This window comes from Sorghum bicolor, chromosome 10 (genome assembly GCF_000003195.3).
Source record: "Sorghum bicolor cultivar BTx623 chromosome 10, Sorghum_bicolor_NCBIv3, whole genome shotgun sequence".
Lineage (NCBI taxonomy): Eukaryota > Viridiplantae > Streptophyta > Magnoliopsida > Poales > Poaceae > Sorghum > Sorghum bicolor.
In genome coordinates this window covers 61130914-61146667 of record NC_012879.2, presented here as the reverse complement: position 1 = coordinate 61146667, position 15754 = coordinate 61130914, and the positions used below count along the sequence as shown (strand labels likewise).

General features: G+C 49.0%; 1 protein-coding gene across 1 annotated transcript; it reads left to right on the top strand.

Moving 5' to 3' along the window:
• LOC8069248 lies at positions 1873-3000 on the top strand. Its single transcript, XM_021448553.1, has one exon. It carries the CDS (start codon positions 1893-1895, stop codon positions 2604-2606), a length of 714 nt encoding a protein of 237 aa, XP_021304228.1. The 5' UTR covers positions 1873-1892; the 3' UTR covers positions 2607-3000.

Sequence of the window (15754 nt, the reverse complement as noted above, 5' to 3'; positions counted from 1 at the left end):
CCATGGTTGGACAATAATTACCACAAACAAACGAAAGTGCTACAGTGTCACAAAATTTTTCGCTTCACAAACTAAACAAGGCATATTCTCTTAACAGAAATTCTTTTTCTGCCTTCTCCTACTAGTGTGGCCCAACCATTCAATTACCAGGCCACAAAACGTGTGTTCTGAACATGCCATACCTTCACCTGACGGAAGAGGTTCAGAGAGGGATCGTTAGCCAAGCCCCGATCTAGTCTGACCTTCACGTTCCTATCACCTGCTTCCTGCCTGTTGTCCCAAGTGTATGGGAGACCGATATAACCCAGGTCCGTGAAGCCACATATATACTGATACCGCATCACGAAAAGCCTCCATCTGTCTTCCAGTCCTCGCCGTGGTTGGTATATTATGCTTTGCTAGTGCCATCTCCCTGCACATTTTGTCCATTTACACAAGCATGAAGTATTGTGCATTTGCACGACTGTCCAGCAACCCCCACCAGCTTACTGAAAAGTTAATTCCTAACCATAAAACAAAAATTAAAAAAATTATATATGACTAATATACATTTTATGCTTTGTTTTTTTAAAAAAAAAGAAAAATAGGGGTTAAAAACTCAAGAATTATATTGTCTTTGGAGACCATCAAAACACGTTGTTGCATATTTCTGCTAAGAAGTTTATGCATTTCTTTTTTACATGAAAAAACAAATACAATGACGTAAGAAGCCACCAAGGACGTGAGTGACGGCGCACAACATGTACCGGTCCGTGAGAGGCTTGGGCTACGGGTTCCAACCAGCGGCAAGTCGGCAACCTCCGCCGCTTCTTCGCCGACTGCGAAAGGATCATACCTAAGCCTATGGTGAACCTTCAAGTAATGCTACGTATGTCAAGCATGCAATTATATATAGAGTATATGATTATAATTATTTTACATACTATTATAATATTATTGTAACAATATATTAAATAATTTGTGTTCTTTTGAAAAAAAATCACATGATAACCTTTGGAGTATCTTAAAATGAGTATTTACGTACTCAAATTGATAAATGAGTATGCACGTATACACAATGTGGTTTATTGAAGATGAAAGTAACTATTCGGAGGAGTAGAAAAAATGCATCCATAATAATGTATTATATGTATAAATAAATTTGCATACCACATCAATAATCGAATTTTCAGAAGTAAAAACTACCTATAATTTTGATTGTTTTGTTTTCATCTTAGGAAAAAACAAGTAGCTCTATGTTTTTGTCCGATCCATTTTCATAAAATAAAAAAAAAACACCCAGAATCCTGGCCCAGCCTAACGCGTACAGCTCTCATCAGCTAATAAAAGCCCAATAATGGTCCAATGTGCATATGTGTCCTCGATCGTACAGCACTGCTTTATATATACGAATACGATACGAGTCGACCGACCTACCCAGCCCCCGGCCGCCTCCTCTCTTGTTGACGGCAGGCGGCCATCATGTCGTCCGCCGCCGCCGCCGCCGCTAATAACTTGGCACCTCCCAAGTGGGAGTGGAACTGGGTGATGCTGGAGCGCTTCGTCTTCCGCAGGGACGACGACGAGTCTTTCCCGGACGAGAGCAAGGCGCCCATGAGGGCGTCCGGCACCACCTCGTGGGGCGCCCCCTTCCTCGTCGCCTTCAAGCTCGCCGATCCCCCTGCGATCTCCCGGCTGTACGCGCAGCTGTCGGGCTTTCCACCAGATCCCTCCAAACAGGCGACGTCCTTAGACATCCTGGCGACCCACCGGCATCTCGCCCTGTTTCGCGTCGGCACCTGCAGAGGAGGCGGCGGAGCTCTAGTGCAGGACTTGTTCATCTACGACAGCCGCAGCAGCAACCCTGCTTGTTCCTCCTCACTCAAACGACTCCCCCCTTTACCTTGCCGCACATGGATGATACCCTCATATGTCGCCGCCGCCGTCTTCTTGGTCCTCCTCCTCCTGATCACGACTGGCGGCGGCGCGTGATGACCATCGCATCCATGGGCGTCTTGAGCCGAGGCGAGCGAGAGTTTGCGGTGGCAGAAGTCAAATTTTTCTACGGTCGCCGCACCCTCCGCTCTGATAAGGTCTATGCTGACATCTTTTGGCTGCGATCATCATCTCCTGTTCCTGGTGGTGGTGCCATTGTTGACGGCCAATGGAAGTCTGCCCGCGTACCAGTCCTCGCAAGCAGCAGCAGCAGCGGTGACAAGTCTCATCCTATTACCTGGCAAGATTTCAGCTGGCAGACCGACACAGTCGTCCCTGTCCACAACCGCCTGTGCTGGGTGAACAACTACCGTGGCATCCTCTTTTGTGACCTGTTCCAAGAGCCCACCCCTACTCTCTCCTTGGTCCGCTTCCCTTCAACTGACGACGACGTTCGCACCATTCCTGCATCCTGCCGCCGGCTCTACTGCGGCGCGTCCGCCATCGACGCCGGCCGTGCGCTCAAGTTCGTCAGAGTCATCCGCCGTCGTCATGATGGCAAAGCCGCCGCCGCCGCCGCAGGGAGGACGAGGCTTCACCATCACCTGCCAAACCCTGGTGTTGGACACCATGGTGTGGAGCAAGGACTACACGGTCACCTCCGACGAGCTGTGGTCTGTCAACCCCCCTGAGCACCTCCCACGCAGCATTCTCATGTTCCCTCAAGTCAAAGTCGACAGGCCACACATACTTCACTTCCTTATCACCGACGACTTCAGCAGGTACGTCGTGATGAAGAAGATGTGGGTGGTCACCATTGACATGGACACCAGGGTTGCCCACTCATGTTTTCAGTATATCAATGGGAGGGAGGACACTGGAACTGAGGACGCTGACTTGACCCAACAAAAGTCCATGTGTCCCGACTCCTTCCTCCCCTGTGAGTTGTTCAAGTCCCTCCATATCTCAAGGTAATTATTACTCCTTATACTAGTAATTAATAATTGCTGCTGCTCTTATTAATATACGTACTGCTAGGTGTACTATTTGCTAGTTTGGATATAGTAGTATTGTTACCTTTAATTTAGGTGTCTTAATTTTATTGATGCATTTATGCATATATATCTGCAACTGTTTGTCCCCCGTTTGGAATATATATGGATTTTTTTTTCTCATAAATACTGTATTTTTCTAATGAAACTAAACCAATGAAATTCCTGCATATATATCCCGAATGGATCCCATCTCATTACCATTTCACTTAGAGCTCGTCCGTTTAATTAGTGCTCTTTATTATTATTTCTGTGTTCACCCCAAAAACCAATGAAATTCTTGCATATATCCCGAATTAAGGCCTTGTTTAGTTTATTACTCCAAAAACCAAAAACTTTTCAAGATTTTCTGTTACATCAAATGTTACGATACATGCATGCTTTACCTGTACATCGCGAGATTAATCTTTTAAGTCTAGTTACTTCATAATTGGACAATGTTTGTCAAATAAAAACGAAAGTGTTACAGTGTCAAAATCCAAAAAAAAAAGAAGTGAAGTACTCCCTCCGTCTAAGGATCATAGAAATTAATTCTTTCGTAGATGGAGGGAGTATAAATTATTACCTTCACTATCTGTTCTTGTCAATTGTTTCATATAAATATAGCACTGCTACTTTACAAAGCATCTTTACATGCTAGCCTTCTCTTGCTAACTGAAGCAAGTTTAATTTGAACATCATCCATCTAGATCATTTATGTCGCAATATTATTTATGTATTGCAGAAAGAGGGAAAATAGGAATTGAGACACTTCTGCGCACATCACGTGTTCCTGCCGATCGTAGACATGTCGTCTTGCAGTCCAACCATTTTGTTAGGCCTTGTTTAGTTCGCAAAAATTTTTAAGATTCTCCGTCACATCGAATCTTTGGTCGTATGCATAGAATATTAAATATAGACGAAAATAAAAACTAACTGCATAGTTTACCTGTAATTTGTGAGATAAATCTTTTGAGCCTAGTTACTTCATGATTGGATAATGTTTGTCAAATAAAAACGAAATACTACAGTACCCAAAAACAAAAAAATTTGCGAACTATGAAAGGCTTATCTTGTGTTCGTCGACAAAATTGAAGGACCTGTTGTTTCATGCATGTTGCGGCATAACTAGAGGGATCTTTTATTGGCTATTTTTATGCACTGTATAAACCGATAAGATATCAAGTTTGAAGCACACTATTATTTAAGTTGTATCATTGTGTGGAGCAGAGTTGTTCATCATCAGACACCGGTCGATTTGTTGATGCATACATAATATATGCAATTTATTTGGTACATGCTTTTTTTTCGGAAATTGAATCCTGTATTTTCTTTGTGAGAAATTGAATTGAATGTATATACGAAAATCCCGCATTGCAAACAGATCCCATCACGTTGCCGTTTTACTAGGAGACCACCATCTTCCTGCAGCTAGAGAATTAAAGTACTTTCACATGAATAATCATACATCAATTTCACATGAATCAAGTTCAACATGCCTTGTTTTTGTCTTGCTGATATAGATTTCATTTTTGAAGCGCCCCTGGTAAACCAGGAACTCAAATGTGATACAATACTAGTCCTAGGAGGCTAGTAACACATTTATTACATCAGATAAGTTTCAGCGCAGTAGTCTTGGAAAGCGTGGACAAGGAAGGCACGCTATAATAATAAGACACCAAAATACAACACAGGTCCAAAGGACCCAGAAACAAACGATATCGCCATCGAACATCTGACGAGTCCCAATGCCACAGGCTTAGTTGGGTGCAGACACGACCTTACTCGAACGCCACTTCGGGATCGAAGTCCGGATCTTCCTCTGTTTAATAAAGCAAGGGTGAGTACAAAGTACTCAGCAAATCCAACCTTACCCTACGGAAGGGGATAACAATATATATGCATATGGATAAATCAAGGATGAGGCTTAGTTTTATTTGCATAAAGCTATCTTTTTACACATGCAAGGTTTCATTTCGCAAATACTGTTGTAAAAGAACTCTTTTTCCACATATGATAGTATTTCTGAAAATGGGGGTTTGATCATAATTTTAAGTGTTATTGAACCCTTGTTCTCACAACACAATGGCAGTCAACCATTTATTTCCAAAATCACACTCTCTCACATGCTTTCACTCATACCAACCCATCTAGTTGTTGAAACCAAACCATAACCCGTCCGAGACCGCGGACACGGCTATCCAGATAGATTTACACTCTGCAGAGGTTGTACACTTTTCCCACAAGTAGGATACCATAACTTACACCGTCGTGCAAGCACAGATCCATCAAAGTCATTACCCTCCATAGCTAAGTAATGGCGCTCACCACGGGAACATTAAGGCCACATCTCATGATACCACAATAATTCACAAAGATCTTTTCATATATTTCCACAATTTCACATACATCACTTAGTGTCCCGTTGCACACCTGCCTCCAGGTGATTGCCATACTAACTAGAGGGATTTAGACTAAGCCTTTCCCATGCAAGGCGAGTGGTTGTGCGATAAATGAGTTAGGCAAGATGAATCATCAACTCAGTCCTTAATCGAGACACAGCGGATATCTTCACGCTTAACCCCGCAAGGTATAAGCCACAACACCAGGGCATCCCCAAAAGAGATCCCATCCGCCACATCTCCATAGTAATCACATCTATAACTTGTTCATTAACCCTTTCACAATACCCACAATTTATTTTCACCACTCACACCTTTTACTTTTAAAATCATTATATTTGATAAAATATAGCGATGAGTATCCAGGATGAGTAACAAGTCCTAAGCATACTAAATAATAATATTTCTGTCATAGTATATTATTTGTTCCTAGGTTCGAACAAGACAATTATCGGGTAATATCAATTCAAGGATGGCTATTCAACAGGTTTTTACTAAGCAGCGAAAATACTTCGTACATATATCGTACATGCAATATTTAAAACGGCTTCTACGGGTTGTGTTTAAAAATAGGATCAATATGCATCAAAGGGGATCGGTTGGACTTGCCTCCGTCGGCGTCCTCGGCAAACTCCTGCTGACAGTCCGGGTCCTCGGCGTCAAACTCGCGGTACTCGTCTCCAACGTTCTCGTTTTCCGGCTCGTTCACTCCGTCAACTAAAATACGCAACGAACGACACAGACAATAGGCACAGATAAATAATCATATAAATTCAAATGAGCTCCAAAAATCATAAAATTAATATGGGAGGTAGATCATGATTTTAGATGAATTTAGGAAAAAGAATTATTAAAATCAGAGTTAGCATGTGGCATTTGTGAAATGGCCGGAATTTAATCATGCGAAAAAGGCTAATGATGATTAAGGAATGGATGCTTCACGTGGGTATTTGTTTGGCTGGTAGTGCATGTTGCATGCATGCATGTACTATTTGGAGTTAATGCTTGGCCCACACATGCATGGTTAGAGAGAAATTAGCAGGGGTCATTAGAACTCTTCTGTATGTCATGGTTCTATTCGTGGAGTTCTTGGCAGTGAACCGGTACAGACAAATACATGGAAAAATACAGAAAAATACTACAGAAAGACAGAGAAGAGCAAGGAGATGCTCATGAGCTGCTCACCTCGTCTTGCGACGACAGTCGAGCTCGGCTTGTGCGTATGGCCGTATACGGTATACGCGAAGTGAGAGCGAGTGAGCAAGTGAGTGAACGTGTTTCTCGGGTGGTGAGAGTGAGCACCCGAGGCTGGCTTTTTATAGGCCAGAGGAGTGAGGTTATGCCTCTGGTGCTCAGCTTCGTGCCATTAGAATTGCTACTGTAGTGCATGGCTACACAGGACGACAGGACGGTGGACGGTGCCTAATTTTCATGCAAATGGCAATGTCTCATTTGCATGCACGGTGCGTGCAAATGGACGGTGCCTAATCACCATGTCCTTTGCATGCAGGTGCATGCAAATGGACGGTGGCATGCTTGTCCTGCATGCATGCATGCATGAGATATATTCATATGTGTGGGTGCACTGCTATGCTTTCTTGCATGTAAACTTGCTGGTACTCGCTGTTATTTGTGCGCGAAAATATAAATGGTGCCTAGTTGTACGTTGCGACTTGCTATCTTTTTGTACAGCAAAAGAGGCGCGGGAAAAGGCAAGAGGTGGGGCCCGCTTGCCGCGGTGCGCGCGCGAGCGAGTGCGCTCGGCGAGGGGGCCGGGCGTGAGTGCGCTGCGGCGCTGATGGTGGTGGGGTCGGCGCACGCGCCGTTGCCGGGTATCGGGCAGAGCGAGCGAGCAAGAGGGATAAGTAGCGGACATATGATGCTCATGCCATGCGGTGCAGGTTATATTTAAAGATGGATAATTAGAATGGATGGAAAAAGAATTAGATGGAGATACTATAGAGCTCAAATTATTTTATAGTTTTTGAAATATATTTTGAAAATAATTTTTAATGCGAGTGATTTTTGAATGTGAATTTTTGGGATGTTACAAACCTACCCCACTTACAAGGAATCTCGTCCTCGAGATTCGGCTGCGTTCTAAACAGGTGAGGAAACTCTTTTCTCAGGGCATCTTCTCTTTCCCATGTTGCTTCCGCTTCAGTGTGTCTACTCCATTGAACACGACAAATTCGGACTGTTGTCGTTCGAGTTTGCTTGGTGACTGTATCTAGGATTTTTATTGGCACTTCTTGATATCTTAGGTCATCTTGTAAATCAAGTGTATCTGGCGATATTTGTTCCTCTGGTACTCTGAGACATTTCTTCAATTCGGAGACATGAAACACATTGTGTATATCTGACAATTCTTCAGGTAGCCGAATACGATAGGCTACAGCTCCAATCCTCTGTAATACTTGATATGGTCCAATATACCGAGATGCTAGCTTGCCTCTGACTTGGAACCTTCGAGTTCCTCGAATAGGAGAAACTTTGACATACACAAAATCTCCAACTGCAAAACTTAACTCCCGCCTTCTTTTATCAGAATAGCTCTTTTGACGTGATTGTGCCTCTTTCAATTTTTCTCTGATTTCAGCTACACGATCTTCTGCTTCTTTTATAAGGGCTGGTCCAAGCAAGGTTCGTTCTCCAACTTCTGACCACATCAATGGGGTTCTACATTTTCTTCCTGTCGACGAAAGCTGGTCGGCAGTCTACCTTGGGGTATACCCACGGTAGTAGTTTATCGGTAGACGGTGCGCAAACTACGAACTTGATGGTGACGCAAGACACGGACAAGCTTTTTATCCAGGTTCGGCCGCCGAGTTGGCGTAATACCTACGTCCTGCGTCTGGTTGTATTGGATTGTGTTGAGATAATCCGCCCTAGGGGGGTCCCTTGCCCCTCCTTATATAGTCTGGAGGGCAGGGTTACAGATCTAGAAACTAATCCTAGTCGGTTACAATTGCCATGGATAATTCGGTATCAATTCCTATTCTAACCGACTAGAATCCTGCTTGATCTCCACGTCTTGTTTCCTTGCACGAAACACAGGCTGTCGGATCAAGCCTTGAACTCGTCTCGTAGTGGGCCAAGCTTCCTAGCTGAAGTCTAGCCGTAAGGGTATAGGGGTTTATACCCCCACAGCTAGTCCCCGAGCGCCATGTATTGTGATGTAACACACCGTCTTGAGCTTCTTCAATCAGCGAGGCTTGTCGTCTTTAATAAGCGGGAAAATCGGCCAAACAGTCGCAACGGTTCCTTGACCGACTCGAGGGACAGTTGATAAACGTCGACATCGAAGAAGCAGGTTGTTCGAAGAATGCATGGTGCTCTAAAAAAATTTCTTCCTTGGTGAAGTGTGCCCACTTTGCCTTTCTGAAAGGTTGAAGCATCAAAAAGGCAAGCAAATTCACCGCTAGGTGAAGTGTGCCCACTTAGTCCCCGAGCCTGGTAGTAGGTGACGTAGGCACGTGGTGCCAGGGTCAAAAGAAAATTCCCCAAAGTAGTTTTGAGACTGAGATGCATCGCTAGATGCATCGTACCGATGTAGTCCCCGAGCTTGCTGGAAGGCGAAGTAAGAGCCTTGTAGCAAGGTCTGAAAAATTGAATTTACCAATCCCCGAGCATGTCATGCTCGTCTGCAATCGAAGATGCCAATCGACCGGTCCCCAGGCACTTAATGTGCTGCGTAGAATTACATGTTATTATACTTGTATGATCAGTCCCCGAGCATCGAGTGCTCAATGGTCGGTGCGTGCCTTAAAGCTTTGAACCGATAGACTGAGCGACCAGTCCCCGAGCGTCGAGTACTCGGTGGTCGGTACTGTCCTTGAAGTTCCGAGATGATAGACTGGGCGACCAGTCCCCGAGCGTCGAGTACTCGGTGGTCGGTGCAGTCCTTGAAGTTCCGAGCTGATAGACTGGGCGACCAGTCCCCGAGCGTCGAGTGCTCGGTGGTCGGTGCAGCCCTTGATGTTCCGAGCTGATAGACTGGGCGACCAGTCCCCGAGCGTCGAGTGCTCGGTGGTCGGTGCAGTCCCCGGATTGCTGACTCACTGGCGTATGTGTCTTCTTACTTTTGAAAAAGTCTTTCCCATTAAAGTTGACATGACGGGGTCTCCTGACGATATGTCAGACGGATGCATGAAAAGCCGCGCCTGGCAACTGTACAACCGCTCTTTGCATGGTTTGAGAAAAGGAAACCATCAATTGGTACGAAAACTCCGCCGCATTAATTGCCTATAATCATTGTAAACTGAAACGCCGCGTCCGCCGCATGGCCTGCCCACTTCCCGAGAATACAGGAAGTGGGAGAGGTGGGGTCGCGGGTTTATAAGGGCCTAATAGGACCTCCTGTACCGCTTCTCCTGCAATTGCCGTCAAATCTTCCGCTTTCATCTTCTCCAATCTCCTGCACTTTCCTAGCTCCAGCGCACACTCGCACCTCTAATGGCGAAGAGCGATTCCAGGAAGAGGGCCGAACTGATGGCCAAGGAGTGGAAAAAATCTCGCAGCACCACAAAGTCTCTTGGTGACCTCGTCGACATGGGGCTTCTGCACGGCGCAGAGCTCGGCGGCTGGAGGGCGCCGGAAGGGGAGAGCTACCCCGACCCTCGCGCCGGTGAGATCGTCGTTTTTGAAGATTTCATCAAGAGAGGCTTTGGTGTTCCTGTTCATCCCTTTCTACAGGGTCTTCTTTTGTACTATGAGATCGGGATTTGCAATCTGCACCCGAACTCGATTCTCCTTATTTCCACCTTCATCCATCTGTGCGAGGCCTATGTTGGCATAGAGCCGCACTTTGATCTTTTCCGGTACCTTTTCTGTCTGAGGAAGAAGGGAGCAGTTGGAGGCTCCAAGGTTGCAGGTGGAGTATACCTCAACCTTCGTGATGGGATGAAGAACCGCTACCTGCACTGCCCATGGAACACCTCTTTGACCGAATGGTACAGGAGGTGGTTCTACGTCAGGGAGGAACCGGGCAGCTCCACGTTCTGCGACGTGGGGTACGTTCCCGAGAAGAGGGCGAGCTGGAGCGACCGCCCGGAGTACGACGGTCAAGTGGCGGATCTGATGAAGCTGATCGACTGGTCGCGCCTGGATGGGCTTAGCGTGGTCGGCAACTTCATTTGCCGCCGGGTGATGCCCTGCCAGAAGAGGGTGCACTCGGCGTATGAATATGCCGGAAGCGCAGACCCGACCAGGATGCGGTCGGAGATCCTGGAGAAGGCGGAGGTACAACAGCTGCTGAACGAGCTGTTTAACTTTGCCGATGGGGGCTTCACCCGTAGCAGTGATCGGGTGCAAGCCTTCAAGCTAGGACGACCAGCACCAAAGGTATGTAGCATAGCCCGTTTGATCATTCTTATGTCGTCTGCAGTTGGCTCACCTCTGTTGCTTTTGCAGGTCGGTGATGTCGACCGGTGCGTAGTGTACGCATCACTGGCACCGGGGATGGAAGATCCTGTGGGAGAGGTCCCGTCGGAAGAGGACCGAGCCCGCCCCGTCCCGACCTCCGAGGAGAGGGTAGCGGGGAAAAGGCCATTGCCGGCGAATCCCTTGCCAACGCCGGAGCTGCCGGCAGACCTACCGGCGGAGAGCAGCCAAGCGCCGAAGCGTCGTCGGCTCGTGCGGATCGTCGACGACGACGAGGACGACGAGGAGGCTGCGCCGTCGCTGGTCCGACGGCCTCGGGACCGCCCAGACGCTGCGCCGGTCGCCACTGATCGAGTGGCCAGCGACGCGGCTGCCCCGCAAGTTGCCGAGGTGGGGGCACAGGCGCCGACCGGCCGGGCGAGGAGGAGGTTCACCGCGACCCATCGGCGGTCAGACCTGTAAGTGTTCAACTTACGTATTTTGGACTCCTCTCTCTTTTTTTTTCTTTTTTTTTTTAACTTTTGTTCCTGTAGTGCGGCATCGGATGTCGACCCTGGCCAAACTGCTGGCCAGGGAACGGGCGAGCCTGCCCGCGGTTCTGGGGATGCGGCCCCCCAGACTACGGAGCAGCCGACAGCTGCAGTCGCGCCTGGGAGCACGGAGGGGCTCCCGAGCGCGGCGCCTACTACCACAAGCAGCCCGACCAGGGCTGGGAAGGCTCCCCCAACTGACTCCCCGGAGAGGAGAAAGTCTCCGACCGCTCCTCCTGCCGGGGGGAGTGAAGTCCCCCTGTCACCCCGAGCAGGAGCCTCTCCGGCTGCGGGCTCCCCAGGCTTGGTCCAAGGGATGGTGGCGCCTGGGACCACCACCGGGGGTGACGCAGCCCAGGAGGAGGAAACCAGAGCGGCCTCCGACGACGAGGTAGAGGAGATCGAGGGTCGTCCCCGTGATGGCCGCCAACACGTGTATGTGTGGCGCCAACGCGGGGATCACTTTATCGGCCATGAGGAGCTTGCCGAGTCCGAAGAGGCCGCCAGGGTGGAGCGCGCGGCCAAGCGCCTTGTTGACGAAGTCAAGGTAAGCAGCGTTTTGAGCTGCCGCGCGTTCTTTTGCCTTGTCTTCTGCGCATTCTTATATGCTTGCTTTGTAGGACGTCATGAAAACGGTGAAGTACCGGAAACGGTGCTTTGACCAGATAGAAGGCGTCATGTCCGACAACAAGGCCCTTGCCGCTGAGGTGGACCGGTTGCGGGCGGAGGTCGGAGAGAAGGTGGTCGAGATGAGCGCCGAAAAGGAGCGTCGTCTCGACCTCGCTCGTCGCCTGGCCGACCAGTACCGGCTGCAGGAAGGTTAGTCACACGCTCCGAGCAGTTTCGCATACCTGTATAGTTTGCTTTGCTGACCAGTTTAGGATTCACGCAGACTTGGAGGAGGAGGTGGCGAGCCTTCAACAAGAGAAGGAGCGGCTCGGCCAACAGCTCGCCAGTGCACAGGAATCCAGGCGGCGAGCGGAGGAGCAGTTGGGTCGAAAAGACCGGGAGTTAGCTGGTAATGAGTGCCGCCTTGTTGATTGCTGCCTGCCCTGTGCTTGTCTGGTAACGTTTCATTTCGTTTGCAGTGCTCAAGGTGAACACCAAGAAGCACCTGGATGAGCTGATCAGGGACCGGGACTCCTGGAAGGCCAACTGTTGCAAGATCTGGAAGGGAGTGTCCCCGGTCCTGGACCTGATCAGTCCCGAGCTCCCGGAGAGCCAGCCCCGCGCGCCGCAGTTGACCCCAGTCGAGAAGGCGCAACGGGCGTGGGACTGGCTCCAGCAGTTTGTGAAGGACGCCGGGGAGTTTGCCGGCGCGCACGTCCTCAGCATGGTGCGCGCCCACTACCCCCTGGTTGACTTGAGCAGGCTGGAGAAGGGGTACCCGAAGGAAGTCGGCCCACAGGAAGCGGACGAACTTCGGGGTAGTCTGCTGGATTTGTCGTCGACGGTGATCGGCGACATCAACCTGTGCGGAACGGCCACGCCTCCAGACCAGCCGAGCTCAGATAGGTCGGCCAGGGAGTTGTCGGGCGCGTCCGTTGCTGGAGATGGGCGGTCGACGCCTGCGGTCTCGACCAGCCAGGCGCCGGTGGCCCCGACCCCTTCGTCCGGGCAGCAAGGCCAGGCGGGTGATCAGCCCGAGCAGCTAGGCCAATAAAGTAGTCTGTAGGAATAGACTAGTATCTGCCCGTCAGGGTGTTTATTGTAAACTTTGTATGTAAAGTTTGTAATAAAGTTTTCTTTTTTGTCATGACTGTTGTTTTGAGCGCTGTAAGAATGTCTGAGTGACGTGTCACCGTATTTGTCTTGGTTGTCGCCAAGAGCATCCATTGCAGGAGTTTTGCTGGGTGCTGCGTACAACAAAGTATAGGCGAGAGACATAGAATCTTATTATCAAAAACTATAAGATATTTACAAAAGAAAATCATTAAAACTTTATGGATAGAATCGTCGCAGCTTGTCGATGTGCCAAGAGTTAGGCACTCGTGTTCCGTCTGGGTATGCCAATCTGTAGGACGTAGGCCGTGTGACCTCGGTTACCACGAAGGGTCCTTCCCAGGGAGTGGATAACTTGTGCATTGCCTCCTGGTTCGTTTTCCATCGAAGCACCAGATCGCCGACCACAAAGGAACGGTCCTTGACGTTCCTGTTGTAGTATCGCCTGATTGCCGCGAGATATTTTGCTGTTCGGAGGCATGAAACTAAACGATTTTCCTCCATGCAATTGACTTCGAGTTCTCTGGCGTTGTCGGCAGTCGCCTCGTCGTAGTGCTCGATTCTAGGAGATCCGAAGTGTATGTCAGCCGGCAGGACCGCCTCTGCACCGTATACCATGAAGTAGGGAGACACCCCTGTGTTTCGACTGGTCTGGGTTCGGAGGCCCCAGACTACTGCCGGCAATTCTCTCATCCATCGACCGGGTGCTCTGTCGTTTTCAGTGTACAGCCTCTTCTTTAGGGCATCAACGATCATTCCATTAGCACGTTCGACTTGACCATTAGCACGTGGATGTGCTACTGACACATATTTTATGACTATGCCTCTGTCATCGCAGAAATCCCAAAAAGTGGTGCCAGTAAACTGAGTGCCCAGGTCGGTGATTATGCTGTTCGGGACACCAAATCTGTGTATGATTTGATTGAGAAACTCCACGGCCTTCTCGGAGGTTGCCTTGACCAAGGGCATGTATTCGATCCACTTGGAGAACTTGTCGATCAGCACGAAGACAAACTTGAAATTGCCCGGGGCTGGTTTAAATGGTCCGATCATGTCAAGCCCCCAGCAAGCAAAGGGCCAAGACGACGGGATAGTCTGAATTTCATGAGCAGGTACGTGGGTCCTCTTAGCGAAAAACTGACATCCCTCGCAATGCCGAACCAGTTTTTCTGCGTCGCCGACCGCTGTTGGCCAATAAAAACCTGCTCGGAAAGCCTTTCCGACCAGCGTTCTAGATGCGGCGTGGTTGCCGCAGGATCCAGCGTGTATGTCTTCCAAGAGCTTAATACCATCATCTTGGGGTATACACTTGAGCAGCACTTCGGAGCTTGCGTTTTTCCGCATGAGTTTTCCGTCGACCAGGATGTAGTTCTTTGATCGTCGGATGAGGCGCTCGTTTTCTGTTTTGTCCTGGTAGCCTGTTCCGTCTGATATGTATTTGATGAACGGGGTACGCCAGTCACGCCCACCGGTTGCCGGAGTGGCGTCATTTATGAGCATTGCCTCGGTGGGTTGCTTGTCGACCAGGGGAGGGCTTACGCTTGGCCCATGGATGTCCTGGACAAAAATACCCCGCGGGATCTGGGCCCGAGATGAGCCTAACTTTGACAACGCATCTGTTGCTTGGTTCTTGTCCCGGACCACGTGGATGTACTCTATGCCATAGAAGTTAGTTTCCCATTTGCGAATTTCTTTGCAGTAGAGATCCATCTTTTCGTGGGTTGCGTCCCACTCCTTGTTGAGCTGGTTGATGACCAAGGCAGAGTCGCCGTAGACATAGAGGCGCTTGACCCCCAGTTCAACGGCTAGTCGTATGCCGTGTAAGCATGCTTCGTATTCGGCGACGTTGTTTGACGCCGGGAAAAGGATCCTAAGGACGTAGCGGAGTTTGTCCTTGTTGGGCGATACGAACAGTATCCCAGCGCCTGCACCGTTGATGTTCAAGGACCCATCGAAGAACATGGACCAGTGGTCTGAGACATCGGGAACGGAGGGTTCGTTGAGATCTGTCCATTCGGCAATGAAATCGACCAGGGCTTGGGACTTGACAGTGGTGCGACTCTGGAACTCCAGGGAAAATGGACATAATTCCATTGCCCATTTCACGATTCTGCCATTGGCGTCTTTATTGCGCAGGATGTCACCGAGAGGAAAGCTGGTTGTCACCAGGACTCGATGGCCGTCGAAGTAGTGCTTCAGTTTTCTTGACGTTATCAGAATGGCGTATATAAGCTTCTGTATTTGTGGGTACCTGGTCTTGGATTCGTTTAAAACTTCGCTTATAAAGTAAACGGGTCTCTGGATCTTAAAGACGTGACCTGGTTCATCTCGCTCGACCACTATTGCCGTGGAAACAACCCTGTCGGTTGCAGCAATGTAAAGGAGCAGGTCTTCATTAGGCTGAGGCGCTGTGAGGACAGGCGGTGAAGTGAGGAAGATCTTAAGCTGAGTGAACGCGGCGTTGGCTTCTTCGGTCCAGGAGAATTTTTCTGATGCTTTTAATAATTTGAAGAAAGGGAGGCCTTTTTCTCCCAGCCTTGAGATGAAACGACTGAGGGCGGCCATGCATCCGGTTAGCTTCTGAATGTCCTTGACGTTCTTCGGTGGTCGCATGTCGAGTACGGCTTTGACTTTTGAAGGGTTTGGTCGTATGCCGTCGCGGCTGACGACGTTGCCGAGCAGGAGACCGGAAGGAACGCCGAAAATGCATTTCTTGGGGTTGAGCTTCCACTTGTACCTATTGAGTGCCTTGAAGGTTCGGTCTAAGTTGTCG

What these genes read in the sequence shown, in the direction of transcription:
- LOC8069248 (XM_021448553.1), top strand. Translation starts at nt 1,893, where the DNA reads ATGGATGATACCCTCATATGTCGCCGCCGCCGTCTTCTTGGTCCTCCT.